The following is a 15,894-nucleotide window of genomic DNA, read 5'->3' as shown; positions in this document are numbered from 1 at the left end:
TCTCTGGCCTTTGTCAAATCAAGATAGTCAGAACCTGGGTGCTGAATGTTCCCTCTGCCCGTGCCCGCCACCGATGGCCTCGGTAGGCATTTGGCCCCTGAGCTAATTGTGTGCTTAGATTAAAGTGAAATATGTATCGAAGTGCGGCTCTGGATAAAGGCTTTCTGGTCTGAGGCTGCTGAGGAGGAACGTGGACTTCTTGTAATCAGCCCGTCCTCTTCGTGAGCTACAGACCGGCGGCATGTTTCTGCAAATCGCTTCACGCCAACAGCAAACTGCAGAAAGTGCTAACTGGTGCCAGCCCAGTCCGCAGGCGGGGAAGGGATCGGCAGCCAGCCCTGCCCCCTCCCAGGCAACCTGCTCTCTGCAGCACCATTCACCTGCCTGAAGAGCGAGCAGAGCCCCGGGAAACCTCCAGGGTCCCGGGACTTGTGATGTCATCGGCGGGCCATGATGTCACCAGGACTCACAGTCACCGTGGGCTGCAGCAACTTCGACATTTCACGACTTTCCATACTGATTTTTTAATACTTGATGGGAAACGGCACAGTCCTTTCCCCTCCAGTCTCTGTCACAAGGTTGCTTAATAGGGTTTGGGCATCAGCTCAAATAATATCAGAGGATCGAAGCCAACTTTGGGAGTATTAGGGAGATTACAAAGGAACGCATGGCTCATGCCTTCTGAGGAGCAACATTTCCTAGTGCGAAACATCCTTTCCCTCTGTCTCTGCATCCTGATCAGGCCAAAAGAGTGCACAGGATGTGCAGGTTGGGCCAAATTTTAATGCAGGATGCCCAAGGGTGGGTGAGGAATCCTTCTTCCCCTGTGTGTCTGCATATAACTAAAGAGCAGAATTTAGCCTGGAGACACAAAATGGCATCAGAAAAGCAAATAAGCAGCACAAGATCACGATAGCAGAAGAAAGGAAGCTGTGGCATTGACTTACTGAGGATTATTTCCTCTCTGACGAAAGATTTTTCAAATCATACGAAGTGTTTTAGTGGGTGGGCCTTGGAGGGCTGGTCCAAATAATCAGTCAAAAACAATATCAGGAAGTTTAACCAACAATTTGAGCTTGGTTTGGTTTTACTCATCTGTTCAATTTTAGTTTTGAGGGAAATTTAGAAAGGTGCCAGCTAATTTAATTTATCTACCTCCTTCCCAGCCACGCAGGAGTTACGAGCGGGGCTGGACTGCCATTTTGTGCCAGCGATCTACTCCCCTGATTGCCCGGGCGGCGTGTCTCCTGGCCAGGCTCTCCTTGCCCAGCTTGGCTTCCTGACCGGGGAAGTACAGGCGCGGGGGAGAAGAGATGCCGTGATGGCTCTGAAAGGTCTCGAGGCTCTCCCGGTCAAGGTGGGACTGCTCCACACCAGCTCCAGCACCTCACGGACCCTCTGTGGTGCACCTGCAGATCCACAACGGGAATTGCTGCGTTCAATCAGAGTCGGCAGTGCTTCGAAAGAGCCAGCACAAACACACGCGGAGTCACCCGGTCTCCTATCAGGGAGTGGTCTGCACCACCGCCATCAAGATGGAAGTTCGCGTTTGATGTAAATAGGCACAGCGCTGGCTCCTCAGGAAACTTAAGCTTGTTTTCTACTGTGTTTTTCCTTCCACAATGGCCAGTGTTCTAACTCTCTGTTTTTAGCAAAGTTTATTTGCTTTCCAGGAGAGAAAATAAACTCTGATATTGTCATTTACGTTGTGGCCATGGACTCCAGGCAAATTCTTAGGTTCTGGTACAAACTGATAGAAAACACGGAGGACGTTTGCATCTAAGCTAATATACTACAATAAAAAGTGTGAGAAAGTAAGGAGAGCAGTAGTTTATACGGTGTTAACACAAATCGGATGCTTCTGAGTTTATAAACGCAGTTTTCACTAGAGTGGATACACTGATAGGTAATAAAATACAGTGATAATAAATGATCATCATCAGAAATGCAACATGCACACTGCAATGCAGGAAAAGCATGTGGGGTTTTAACAGAAGTTCTCTGAGTCACTTCTGGATGTAGCGTTCTGCTGGTGGAAGCAGATTTCATCGTGTACCCACATATTTCACATCATCTTTCTCTCAGGAACTGCCAAACATCACCTGAGAAAGTGAAGCTGCCCGACTTGAATCACTTGGGTGAAACAAGTTGTATAATACAAGTGGGTCGGTCAGGAGGAGAGCTGCAGAAAAGACATGTACTTTGCATTAATTTTGCTTAGAAAAGACAAAAGGTTTCTCGCTCTTTCCATTGCAATTGACTTTTTATTCTTTCTCGCCACTCCCTTTCCCACTGGAAATTTTCCACATTTCTGCCTGTGGTGGCACAGACGTGGTGACAAAGGCCAAAGCCGATCTCTGCTTCATCCCTCCTCTTCCAGCCGCGGTGAACTTAGAGCAAACACGAGTCTGTAATCATTGCCCCTTCCTCATCCCGCACTGAACACCAGAAGGTAGGTTATCACTTTTTTTTTTTTTTTTTTTTTTTTGCTAACCAGAATGCTGTTGTGGTTGGTGGTACGGTGCTGCGGGGGCAGAGCAGCAGACCAGAAACACGCCTTTACCCCCCCGCAGCTCTCCCCACCCTCACGCCGTGGCTAACCGCCGGTTCTAAGGATCAGCTCCTCCAACTCCGATGCCCCGCAAGGAAGGAGGGTGAGGTTTCATTGCTGCCTGCAGCGGAGGGACCCAGCCACGCTCCGTGAGCACAGTGGACTCTGCGGATGGAAGTTTGAAAGTTGGCTGAGCACCACGTGGGCTTTTGAGCAAGTAGGTGACTTGACTGGTGACAGCCCAGAGTAGGGTACTCATTGCAAAACCGTTGAATATCTCCTCCCTTGAGAGCCCTCCTGCTTACATACAATATTTACATAACCCAAAGTTTGCAAGCCAGAGAAATACAAAGATATTCTTACCCTGTCCTGTTCAGCTGAGCGTGAGCCTATCCTGATTTTAGAAAATCTGGCAGGCCAGTAACGCTAGCAACTGAAGCTGTAAGGAAGAGAATGAAAGTGTAGTCACAGTTTTGTATGTGTAAGTTGCTGGCTCTTAACCCTTTTCCTTCCAGGAATTGTCAAGTTCCCTATGTCAGCTCCATGGGCATGTTCTCACCACTCTGGCAAGTTTTATTAACCATTAACTCCCTTTCCCTTGAGATACCCAAAGAATGGGAACTATGGAAGATCATTAGATAACTTTGAGATTAATAGGAAAGTATTAGCCTTATTAAGATGTAATTGCTTGGTCAGTTTTATCACTTATACTGAGGTTCTTCTCATTAATCCAAACATACATTCCTCACTGCTGCCTTTGAGGACAAATTGCCACAACTGACTGATGGTCGGACAGGGAAAAATATAGAATATTGCCATGTCACGAACGATGCCAGATGTCCCTTATGTTGATCGCATTTCTGAAAGATTATCCACAATCCTAAATTGTGAAAATCGATCACTAAATGGTAATACAAATATCTTGCTACAGTAAGGCTTCTGGAAAAGAAAGAATGTGCAAGATGTACATTAAATAACAGATTAACATTTCCTAATCATTCTAAGGCCTTTAACTCTACAGAGGTAAGCATCTGTTGAGAGCTCACCTTTTACCAACAGGTATTTATCATATTTTGTTGGGTCTGAAAGTTCAGCTGGAAATTAAAGATCCTTTAAAGCAGGTGTCTTAATTTATTACGAGTTGAGCCACATGGAATACAGTGTTGGAAGTAAGTTTTCTTTGGCAGAACTTCTTGGGCTGCTGTTGGATTGCTAGTTGTATACAGTTACTGTTCGCTATGGATTACGGTTTGTAATTCATTAATTCAAGATTTCTTCACCTTGCTTCCCACACCCACCATCCGCAGTAGCAAACGCTGAAAGTATATGCTTAATTTTTTTCCAAGTATAGTTGCTGGTTGGTGATTTGACTTTAGAATAAGACTGAATAAAACAGCCTGAAATCTTAAGCAAAGATTTCGGACACAAAGTATCTGGGAAAGAAAGAGAGAAAAAAATGTGAATGGTGTGTGAGTTCCACCGTTCTCAGATATATAAACCAATTCAATTTCCTATGTCGTATTTCACCCTTTCTATGAACAAACACATTATTATCCAATATAACTGTGTCACCGGCTGCACACCTGTATATCCTATTTGCTTGCAAAGCACAAAATATATTTATTTGCTCTCTCAAGTCTTATCAAAGATGTAACCGTCTCCCTGTGGAATTTTCATTGGATTTCCCCATTCCTTCTATGACAAATGTGGCTTCAGTTTTCCTTGGAGATCCCAGCATTAGACCTATAAAGAACCAGTTAATGCCTAAACCCCAGGGGTTTACTGTGAATGGGGAAACCACCTTTTCCTGATGAATTTTTTCCAGTTGACTTAATGGTTAGAGAAGAAAGACTAACTTATGCCAGTTTACATGCATGGAAATGGTGAGACAAAAAAAAAAAAAAAAAAAGCCCAACGCGTTATTTATGGCATTTCTTCTCATCTTGTGGAAACCGACTGCTTTGATTCTACCAGACCGTGTTTTCTTTGCAAGTACAATACAATTAAGCTATTTTCAGCTGGCAATAAAATCCTTGAGAACCAAAGCAGATTTGGCCACTTTAAGAGATGAAGACTAATGCAATCTGATAATTAGGTCATTTCACCGCCAAGACAGAAAAAGCAATTTAATAACATCTCCCGTGCAGTAAGACAGGGGCTAAAGCCTCTGGTCCCAGCTGGCAAGGACTATGTCTGCAATACAACTCTCAAATTTGCTTCCACAGGGCATCTGCAGATCTCTGCAAGACTGAGGGACAGGCTGGCTGTGATGGGCAGAGGTGAGAACGATGCCGGAAAACAGAAAATGTGGGGAGAAAAAGCCCCTTCTTTCACTGATACGGCCCGGCTGAAATCTGTCTGAGAAAAAGCATCCTGCTTTGTTGCTGGCTCCCTTTCTTACACCTCTTACGCTGGTAGGAAATACAAATGTTCTACCTTCCCAGAGCCCTCCTTATCCCTTGATACCGTTTCTTCTGCAGATAGTGGATCTTGTCTTGAAAACTCCTCAGACTCTGGCCATTTCACATAGCTCTCTAATATTTCAGTAAGGAGGCTCTGCAGTGAGGCACTAAGAGACTTCTGTAGCTAGACTACCTCAAATTAGAAAACCATTCATTGAGAGAAGAAAAACAAACCCTCACTCACTCTTGAGGGTTAAATTTTCGGCTGTCTCTCACTCTCTTTGTCCTGGCTTGTTGCAACAGGAAAGGGTTTTTTAGAAACTTTTCTTGTAACTTCAACTTCCCTGTTTGGGGGGTACTTCTCTTTGCTTTGGAAGTACTCCTCTCGCTGAAGTCCACGCAGACCAGAGACGGCTTTGTTACTGTTCTCATTATCTGTATAATAGATTAGAATCGATATTTCATCCTAAGAAGAAGCTTTCTGGGCAGAGCTGCTCCGACTTTAAGCAAGCTGTAAAACAGTCGTGATGTATATGCTGTACCCTTCCTCAGCATGAAATGCTAGATGGCTTGATCTGCAAATCTCTACTGCTGTGAGTAAGTCTTACTCACATCGGCGGATCTGGGATCTCTGGGTCTAGTAGGTCTGTTGTGTTTATCAGTCAGTTTGCATGAGTAAAGGGTGAGTAAGAGTCTACAAGGTCAGGCTGTAATCTGTAATATCTTGTGGTTATTGTGCAGCGATCTGTGTGTATTCTCAGCAGAGCATCCCTTAGCGATAGCGGATCACAGTTCTGCTTTATTTCACGTACATATAGATGAGCACACACTTCTTCAAGGTGGGTCAAATTATTGCTGTTTCAGCTGTTCATAGGAAGCACACATACTCTGAGAAGAACAGGGGATTTTTTTTCTCTGATATAGGTACATGAACTGTGTAGTATTTGCGCCCATGGCTTTCAAATCCTATGGATTTGATGATCTTTGTCTTACTGAATGAATAAAATAATTGCAGTCATTCCCTCTTAGAGATTTTTTTTCCAGATTCGACATTCATAAGAAACCTACCTGTCTTATAGGACTTTTCTTCCACTTCAAAATGAACAGAATCACTCAAGAATAACTCATAAACAATATGATTGCCCAACATGACAGATTGCTCAATATACACAAGCACTTGTCTTTTCTTTCCCTCTCCTCTGTAAATTTTGCGTATCCTGCACACATAACTCCGGGGACTTTTAAAACCAGCTGCATTTGGCCATTGTATTTGTTGCTGCGGTGCTTCCTCATTCGGAGTATTGGGAACTCGGCAAATGCTGTAAGTGACAGTAATGGCAGGCAGTGGAAACTGTTCAGCAACTGTATGAGCAGTGTGTTCTTAAAGCCTATACTCCATGAGAAAGCATTTGGGCAAAGCATTTGCACTGAGCATTTAAAGACGGCTAATGTCGGAGTTGTAAACTTAGGAAACAAATGAGGAGGAGGAGGAGAGCCTAAGCAATTTCGAGTGACCGCAGGCACCGGCATTGCTGTGGAAAGTAGGGAATCACATTTAGAGCCTGTTCTGGACGTTGTATGGAAGCTGCCCGGAGGAGAGTGGCCGACCCCCTTGGACCAGTCCCTCCCTCGGTGGCTCCAGGCAGAAGACCTGACTGCTGGTTAACGCTGTCTTGTCCCAGAAGCACCCCCAGCACCCGTTCTCTGGGTGTTGCAGAGGTTACCGTTGCAGTCCTGGGTTGCAGTTCAAGGTGTTCACTCCAATTTCTAAAGCCTTGTGTGGTCCGATTCGGCAGTCACCTTCACTCTGCTTGTTCCAGCCCTCCCCACAGGGCTCCCTGATGCATTTCAGCTGTTAGCACTTGGGAACTCGGCTTTCCGAGGGCAGCAGGAGAGTGCTGCAGCAGCGGACACCTGCCTCGGAAACTAACACCCCTGCACTGTCCATCAGAGCTGGAGTTTGGCAAACTTCTGAGTGTGCTTACAAGGCTGTTTTTGTTCCTGCAAGGCTCCCAGCCAGATATTTCATCCTCGTGTTCTTTGTCTTAGGCCACGTCCACTGTAGGGAGGACAAGCTATTAAAAATCATTTTGATTTGTGCATATTCCAACAATGGCCAGCCAGCCTGCGGATCGAGCTGCCACAGGTGATCTATGAAACAAAGAAAAGGATCCTACATGCTGCAGCCAGGCAAATACTTCTCTTGCTTCCAGCCTTGCTCCAAAAGATCTCAGTTAGAGGGACCAAAGCTCTTGTTTTGGAAGTGACGTTCGATTTCAGTCAAAGAGAAGGATGCTAAGTTAATAGCTGTGCTGCGGTCCGCTTGACTGCTGCTCCTAGTGTGCGTTAGGGTCGGGCGTTTGTGATGGGATACCCTGCGTCGTAGCATTTCTCTTCAGTGAAATAAAGAAAGGAAGAAAAGGAACAAAACTATTCCCTCTCTGGTATTTTTCCTCACTACGCGGGGCCACGGACACTACCCAGAGCCAAGAAAGCCGGACCGAGTAGGCATACACATCCCACACGGCCCCTTCCCAAGGTCCCAGTAAAGCGGTGCAAAAGCCTTTCTGGGCGGGGGGGGGACACGACACGGACACCCGTGGCAGGTGCTGAGTGCCCGCGGCCGCAACCGGAGGGTACCGGCCGGAGCGGCTGCAAGCAGGGCCCGGGGATCGCCGCTTTGGGGCAGCGGGCGCCCGGCGCTGCCTCCCCGCACAACCGAGGGGCCGCGGCCGCCCCCGGCCCCGCAGCTTCACCGGGACCCTCCGCCCCCCCACCCCCGGCGGGGCACCCCCCCACCCCCGGCCCCGGCCGCTCCGCCGCGCTGCCCCGGCCCCGCCGGCGGCCCGGCTCGGCCCGGCTCGGCCCGGCCTCCCGCCTCCCATTGGTGCGGGGCAGCGCCGAGGGCGGGGACGGCGGAGCCGCTATTAAACATCACATGGCAGCCCGCAAAAAAGGGGCAGCGGCTCATTGAGTGGCTCAGTTGCAAGCGGTGCGGCGGCGGCCGGCGGGCACCCTGGGATTGGCTTGCTGCCTCCCCCCAGCTGCTGGATCTTACACCCTTTTAACTCTATAAGCACCTCCTTTAAGGCCACCGGCAGGTAAGGAGCGCCTTCTTTCTAGATCTATTCGAGACGCCCGCCCCGTCGCCTCCGAGTGCCGCCCCGGGTTCCAGGGGTAGGGGCGATGCGCCGGTAGCTGTCTGGGTGCACGCACCGTGCCGCGAAATTCCCGAGATAAAGCTTTCCTGGTCGGTGAATGTGTTGCACGCTTCGGCGTAGCCGTTTGGAGGGGGAACTCCTGCATTTCTCGTGCACCATCCACGAGCTATTCTCAGTGCCTAAAATAATTAGATAGGTATGCTGGGAACACTCGAGCATCTGCTTGCAGCATCTGTTTATGTTCATAACTTTCCATGCACCAGCTGCTCACCCCCCACCCCCCCGAGATATTTTATTCCGGGGAAGGGCTGGAAGTTTGCATGACAACTCCGTGTCGCAGAAGGAGCACCGCTCCATCCCTTTCCATTCTTCTCGCCTGTTGTTTCCTGTACAAGAGAGAGGTCAAAAGTATCAAGTCTTAGAGATCAGATGCGTGTTTTTGAAAGGAGTGTCCGAAATGTTTTGGAGGGGTGTGAAATGAACCTGTAACTTCATTCATTGGCATTATGGAAACGGGGGATTTTCTTTATTTTTCAATCATCCTGACCAAAAAAAAAAAAAAAAGGAAGAAAGAAAAAAAGCATTGCATCTGGGAAGCCTGTGAAGAGACTGTATTGTTTCAACTTAGTTCCTGACAGAGGAAAAAATACTGATAAGAAATGGCAGATTTATTTGCGCGGTTCAGCGAGTGCTTTGTCATCTTCCCGGGGCCGGGGCAGCCGGGGACCCGCAGGTGCGGGGCCGGGGCCGCGCCGGTGGCTGGGCTGAGCCAGGACCCGCATCTCTGTCCTCCCCCAGCCCGCTGCCACCTTTCCAGCCCGCAGGCAGCCGGCACTTGTTTCTGTGTTTCAGCCTTACCTTTACACTTGTTTGCTTTTCCGTCCTCACAGCCGGTGCATCAAGTACACCCCCTGGTGATGACTATTTCACTTGTAGTTATTTTGTCATCAGCTAGAAATATCCTGAACCCGTCTCCTTTGCAGGACAGCAGATGCAAAAGCCACTTGTCCTTTCCTTTCTCCTATTTCTTCGCATCATCATAATCTGCTCTTTTATTTTTTATTATTTATTTCCTCCCCTCCACTGCCCGATCGTGAAGGACAGATCCTTCTCCTGAAGGCAGCTCACCACTTTGCGTAACTTGAGTCCTACCCAAAGCGGTGGAGAAGCCCTGGGGAATGACTTTTAAGTAACGCGGGGGTCTGGAGGAAGGTTCTGGGGATGCCCCCGTACCCCGCAGCGAGGGAGCGGGGACTGTGGGAACAGGCTTCGCTGGTGCGAGCAGCTCCTTTGTTCTGTTTACCGAGGGCAGCAGGGGAAGGCGCTTGGCGAAGGTAGTGCTGGTGCTCTCTTAGCAACATGTGCCCGGCTCACTCTGCAGGGCTGTGTGGCGTCAGCCTGGGAATAACTGCTCCAAGCGCTCATTAGTGCTCCTCTATCTACGCCCCCCCCCCCCCCCGGCTCTTTTTGCACTTCAGAGTTTTTGCTCAGTATCAAACCTCCTGCACAATTCCCTTCGAGCTGTTCGTTGCAGAGTTCAGACATGCGATGTGAACGTCTTTCCTAGGGGGGAGATCCTGAGGGCGATGCTTGCTAAGGGGAAAGTGGGGGTTTGGGCTCCTCATCGTGGCATTTGCACAAACGTTAGTTCAGAGGTGCTGCAGATGCAGCACAGCCCCGTTTTTCTCTGTTCCTCCAAGCATCCCCTCGCAGCAGAGCAAGCCTGGGGCTCTCCCATCCCAACTCATCTCTTCCCAGTAATGCTGCGTCTGTGCCAGTGCTGGTAATTACAAGCTGCGTTGCTCTAGTCTTTTATTCTCTTCCAGGAGGAAAGGTAGCCTGAATTAATAATAATAACACACCTAGTGATGATTGAATTTACAGCTGTGTGTGTGTGTGTCTGGCTGCAGCGCGTTGGGCCCCATTATACAAAGATTTGAGTTGCTTTGTGGGTTCTGGGTTGGCTTCTTTGTCTGGTGAGGATTGCAGGGCTGGTCCCACACTAGCTTGGCATCTTTGGTGCCACCAACAATTGATAATGCAGTGTGTATGGGGGGACCAAACTTGTTTTACCTTTGAACAGCAGGTGGATTAGCAAAATAAGAAGTACCATTAGATTTTCATGTCAGTTTGGTTATTTGTGGGATTTTTTTGGGGAACCTCTACTGAAACTCATTGTGAAAGTCAGGGTGAACACCGATCAGGCAGCCAGTGGATCTAGCGGGCATCTTACAGGGCTCGTGCTGCCACGAGCAGGAGCAAGATCAGACCTGCTGCACTGCCCTGGCCGGTCCCTGCGCGCGGTGCTGGTCGTGCTCCCATCCTGCATCCTCCCCACTCCAGGCACTCGCAAGGAGGAAAGGCAATTTGTGCTGTAAAAGAAAGAAAACTATGCTGCGGTGGAGCGTGCCAGACCTTTGCTGTATAAACTTCAAGCAGTCCGTAAAGGTAGCGCAGGGTGCCCCCAGGCACACCCCGAGTTTAAGGATCCTTAGAGCCAAAGTGGTGCGGGTTTGCTCCCAAGGGCAGAGTGCTGACAGCGTGCAGCTATGGAGGAGAAATGCTGTGCCTGGTACAGCAGGCAGAAGGTGCTCAGCCATTCAGAGTAGGAAGATACCTAATTCGGGTCCCAAACTTCTAGATGCAGCCAGCTTGCTGCAGGAAGCTGGAGTGATGATTTCAGTGATTTGTGGAATTCAAACAAATGTCCTTGGGTCAAGACTTTTGTGGGGGGAGCTGAGTATTCAGATACTTGAGACTTTACAGCTTATCTTTCCCTTCACCACAAGTTTTCCTCTAAAATCCAAGAGACAATGCAGGAAAAAGAAAAGAAGAGAAGAAAGAAAAGAGACTTCAAAATAAAGGGTTTCCTAGGCTGTGTCTTTCCATCAGCTTGGAACAAAACAGATTTTGAATGTGGAAGTCAAACATGCCTGTGATTATAGGATGTGGTTTATAAAAAGTGATTGATTTGCAGACCAATGCAATGGTTTTTCAATAAGTTTTTTTTTGTGTGGAATGTATTAACAGTAATTTCACTTTCCCTCTGTGTTCAGGTTTCTAGTAAAGGTATTTTTCAGCCAAAAAAAATAATTTAAGTGAACATTAAAAGAATTCCTTTGTATTTTTGAGAATCATATCCTGATGGGAATCAGAAAGCCCATGATTAAAAAGGTGTGAAGAGGGAAAAAGTGAATCCATACACAGCGCAGGCAAGATAGTCAGATAAGAGGGCAGCTATACATCCCGTAAGCCTACATTGCTGAGAGCCGTACTCAAATCCAGGTATTACCGAACCTACCAAAAGCTGCCAAAATGTCTTGTACGCCGCTGAAGTCACAGATGACTGCTCTTGGCAAGTGGGCGTTGGGACGCATTCTTGCACAACAAACAGAAGTGAGGGAAAAAGAGAAGGTAAAAGTAAACCCTAAAGAGATTCTAGGGGGAAAACCATCCTGCGTGCAACTGCAAGCACAATGCTGTTTTCTGTTTGTCACCTGCTCTTTTCCTAACAAGTGTTTGCTGACCTAAAGCCCTTGTAATGTGGTTGAAGGATGTGGGAGGGCTGAGAAACTGTTTGAAATCCTTCAAGTTTTTGGAACACCTCTGCAGGGCTTTAGGGACTGCTTTTGGGAAAGGAGATAAACTCTTATCTACAGCTGTTGTCAGATACGAATCAGAGGAAGAGCCACAGAGTACTGAAGCCGCTTCGTGGGCAGAGGTCATGCTCCTTGGTGGCTGCGGTTTTGCTGGGTTTCGGACAAACTCAGATGAGTTTTGATAACATTGATTTACGAAGAGCATCGTGGTTTAACCTCCCACTGCTGTAGACGGTGCTGAAGTCTCCTGTCCTCTGACAAATGGACAGCAGACATTGCTCATCACTCGGTTTTAGTTTTATTTCCTCCACGGGGTGCATGTGTGGACGGAGCAGTTGCATTAATGCAGCTCTTCTCCTCTGCAGTATTTCAATTACATTTCCTGATATACAGTACATGACTTAATGGATGACGCACTTGTTAAAAGCTAAACCTGGGTCTAAGCCAGACCTCCCTGAAACAAGTTTGGTGGCTTCTATCCTCAGGAAGAAGGTTTTGTAGCCTCTCTGCTGAGTCTTAATTGCTGACATTTAAGACCCATGGGATGCTCAGAACCGTTACCCGTTGGAGATGGAACTGGCTGCCTCGGGCTCCCGAGGGGGAGGTGCTGTACTTGCCACCGAAGGTGTTACGAAAACACTCAGCCGGTCCTACTCCATCTTAGCCTTGTGCTACTTGCATTAGCGGGAGCAGGTGGAGGTTGTTACAGGGTTTAGTTTACTTTGTATGACTTAAGCCTAATGTGAGTGTAAAAACTGCACAGATCCTAACGAGTTTATGGAGTTAAAGAGGAACTAATGCAGCCTTTATTCCTGCCATTTGCAGAGAATACACAACTCTTTTTTTTTTTTTAGCTTAATTAAATAAAAGAGCTGTATGCGATGTAATTTCATGAAATCATTGACACTTGCATTTTCCAAGTTTATTGCTTTTCTCAGTACGCGTCATCTTCCCTTTTGCATGCTCCCTTGTTTGTCATAGGTAAAACAGTCCAGGAGACACACGTCGTATGTCCCTTTGAACAGATGGATGTTAGCGCTAATTGTTTGTTTCAAACGAAACAGAAAGCACAGTTGTAAATAGTAGACAGATTCTTTGCATATCCAGCTTTAAAGTGAATACTGCTTAGAGACTGCGTGACATGATCACTTCAGTGCTTTCACTTGGGAAGAGTGATGCCTCTTTGTAGTAATGATGTCACTTCTGTCAATACACAGCTGCGCACGTTGTGCATTCCAGAAAATGCTGTCATTAAGAATAAAGAAACTTCCTGCAGGTCCACAGGAGTCATTTTGCTTGATTCTTTCAGGTTTGATCCCTTATCCTTTTCCTCCGAGATCTAATACGACATTTCTCTTTCTCTTGCAGACCATGCCCTCTCTATGACGGTTACTTGTTAAGCTAACTCTGCATGCCAGAAGACTGTCCTTGGTTGATCCAAGGGCTTTTGGGGACTCCGGCCTCTCCCCAGTTTTTCTGTGTGTGTGTGTTCCTCTAGAACTTTCAAAACTGTTTCTCCAAAGGGTTTTGCAGAAACTTAGACTGTTTTCTAAAGCAGAAGCACCTCAGTCCACAGCAGTAGTGATGGGCAGCGTGCGAACCAACCGCTACAGCATCGTGTCTTCGGAAGAGGACGGCATGAAGCTGGCAACCATGGCCGTTGCCAACGGCTTTGGGAACGGAAAGAGTAAGGTACATACCAGACAGCAATGCAGGAGCCGCTTTGTCAAAAAAGATGGCCACTGCAACGTCCAGTTTATTAACGTGGGTGAGAAGGGACAGCGATACCTGGCAGACATCTTCACCACTTGCGTGGACATCCGCTGGAGGTGGATGCTAGTTATCTTCTGCCTGACGTTCATCCTCTCCTGGCTTTTTTTTGGCTGCGTGTTTTGGTTGATTGCGCTGTTGCATGGGGATCTGGAGAATCAAGAAAATAACAAACCTTGTGTCTCTCAAGTGAGCAGCTTCACCGCAGCCTTTCTGTTCTCCATTGAGACCCAGACCACGATCGGCTACGGCTTCAGGTGTGTCACAGACGAGTGCCCCATCGCAGTTTTCATGGTGGTTTTCCAGTCTATAGTAGGCTGCATCATTGATGCTTTCATCATCGGTGCTGTCATGGCAAAGATGGCTAAGCCAAAAAAGAGAAATGAAACTCTAGTCTTCAGCCACAATGCCGTGGTGGCCATGAGAGACGGAAAACTGTGCCTGATGTGGCGTGTTGGAAACCTGAGGAAAAGCCACTTGGTGGAGGCACATGTGCGAGCACAGCTCCTCAAATCCAGGATCACATCGGAAGGGGAGTACATCCCTTTGGATCAAATAGACATCAACGTAGGGTTTGACAGCGGGATAGACCGCATATTCCTGGTCTCCCCAATTACAATAGTACATGAAATAGATGAAGACAGTCCTTTGTATGACTTGAGCAAACAAGACATGGACAATGCTGACTTTGAAATTGTAGTAATATTAGAGGGCATGGTGGAAGCTACTGCCATGACTACCCAGTGCCGTAGCTCATATCTGGCAAACGAAATCCTCTGGGGCCACCGCTATGAGCCCGTACTGTTTGAAGAGAAAAACTACTACAAAGTGGACTACTCGAGGTTCCACAAAACATACGAAGTGCCCAACACACCCATCTGTAGTGCCAGAGACTTAGCAGAAAAGAAATACATCCTCTCTAACGCAAACTCCTTTTGCTATGAGAACGAAGTGGCCCTCACCAGCAAAGAGGAGGACGAGATTGACACTGGGGTGCCTGAGAGCATGAGCACAGACACCCACCCGGACATGGACCACCACAACCAAGCAGGGGTGCCTCTAGAGCCACGGCCGCTACGGCGGGAGTCGGAAATATGACTGACAAACTCTTCCTCTCTCTTTTGGTTGAAAGGAAAAAAATAAAAAACAAATCTATCGGTCAAAGGCACGTTGACCTGAGAAGTTGGCCCAGAACAGTTTTCAGACAACGGTACTGTTGAAGAGTGGCGTGAAGGCAAGCAGACCTGAGAAACCCGGGCTGGTTTTAGGGCTGTCCTCAGAGGAGGGACGACAGAAAATGAACTCTAAACACAAAGCACTAAACATGTCTAAGTATGAACAGAAGGCACATATGTTGTAGAATAAATTATGTATATATTTTTTTACAAAACTTGAACTTGCAGGCAAGCTTTGGTTGGGTTATTATTATTTTTTTTTTCAACTTTTTCCAGAATGCTTCTCTCTAGGGAACAAGAATGTTTTTAATGGCATAACAAAGGCAAGAATCTGCCTTATTATTATTATTATAATTATTTTTTAAAAAGCTGCTGCTAACTACATGAACACAAATGGTTATTTTTGTTGCAGTGTAGTTTTTATTTTCTCTTGTGTAATTTAAAAAAAAAAAAAGTCAGTGTTGAACTTTTTGGGTTGAAAAGCTCGTGATCACTTCAGAGAGGCTGATGTTGCCAGAAAGTCTAAACTCCTTTTGAGGCCAGTAGTTTGATAGCTAGAATCAATTTCTCTCTTTCCAATTACATAAGGGGCATTATGTAATATCAGGCCAATCAGTAGCCTCCAGCAAAATTATGATTTTTGGGGGGAGAATTTAATTCTCTGTCTAAAGGAAAAATGAAATTAAAATATATATATACATAGAAAAAAGTACTAAGTTAAAACTACCTAAATGGATACCAAAGAAAATGCACAGTTTTGCACAGTGGAGTTTATTTAAAAAAAAAAAAAGAAAAAAAAAAAGGAACAGGCTGCTTTAAACAAAAAAAATTTCAAACCTCAGACACTTTTTTTTGTTTTGTTTGGGTTTTTTTTGTTTTTGTTTTTTTGGGTTTTTTTTGCTTTTTAAGACCTTTATTTTGCACCTTATTCTAAACGCTTAAGACTCAGATCTAAAGCGAGCTAGGACTCCTCCCCTTTCCCCCCTGCTCTTCTATGGGGAAATAAATTCCCTTCCTTTCTTGTAAGGAGAAACGCAGTTGGGGGAAAGCAAACATCTGTCCTTCCCCGGTCGCTCGCCGAGCCGGGCTGCAGCAGAAGGTCAAGTATTAGTGCACGCATTCCCAAACCCGCGCTAGCCCTCGGCGCTGACCCAGCCTCCGGAAAACTGAGCCGCCATCCTCCATGTGCTGCAGGCGACTGACCCGAGCCCCTTGGCCGCCGTTGTCTTACCCGTT

General features: G+C 46.9%; 1 protein-coding gene across 1 annotated transcript; it reads left to right on the top strand.

The window, feature by feature from the left end:
- Window positions 1-7,909: 7,909 nt before the first annotated feature.
- On the top strand, window positions 7,910-15,335 carry KCNJ2 (potassium inwardly rectifying channel subfamily J member 2). The gene is made up of 2 exons (XM_054846872.1): window positions 7,910-8,054; window positions 13,082-15,335. The coding sequence occupies exon 2, from the start codon at window positions 13,298-13,300 to the stop codon at window positions 14,579-14,581; it is 1,284 nt and encodes a 427-aa protein (XP_054702847.1). The 5' UTR covers window positions 7,910-8,054; window positions 13,082-13,297; the 3' UTR covers window positions 14,582-15,335.
- The last annotated feature ends 559 nt before the right edge of the window (window positions 15,336-15,894 follow it).

This window comes from Grus americana, chromosome 18 (assembly GCF_028858705.1).
Source record: "Grus americana isolate bGruAme1 chromosome 18, bGruAme1.mat, whole genome shotgun sequence".
Taxonomy (NCBI): Eukaryota; Metazoa; Chordata; class Aves; order Gruiformes; family Gruidae; genus Grus; species Grus americana.
The sequence above is the reverse complement of the archived record's forward strand: the minus strand, read 5'-3'. Positions and strand labels throughout refer to the sequence as shown.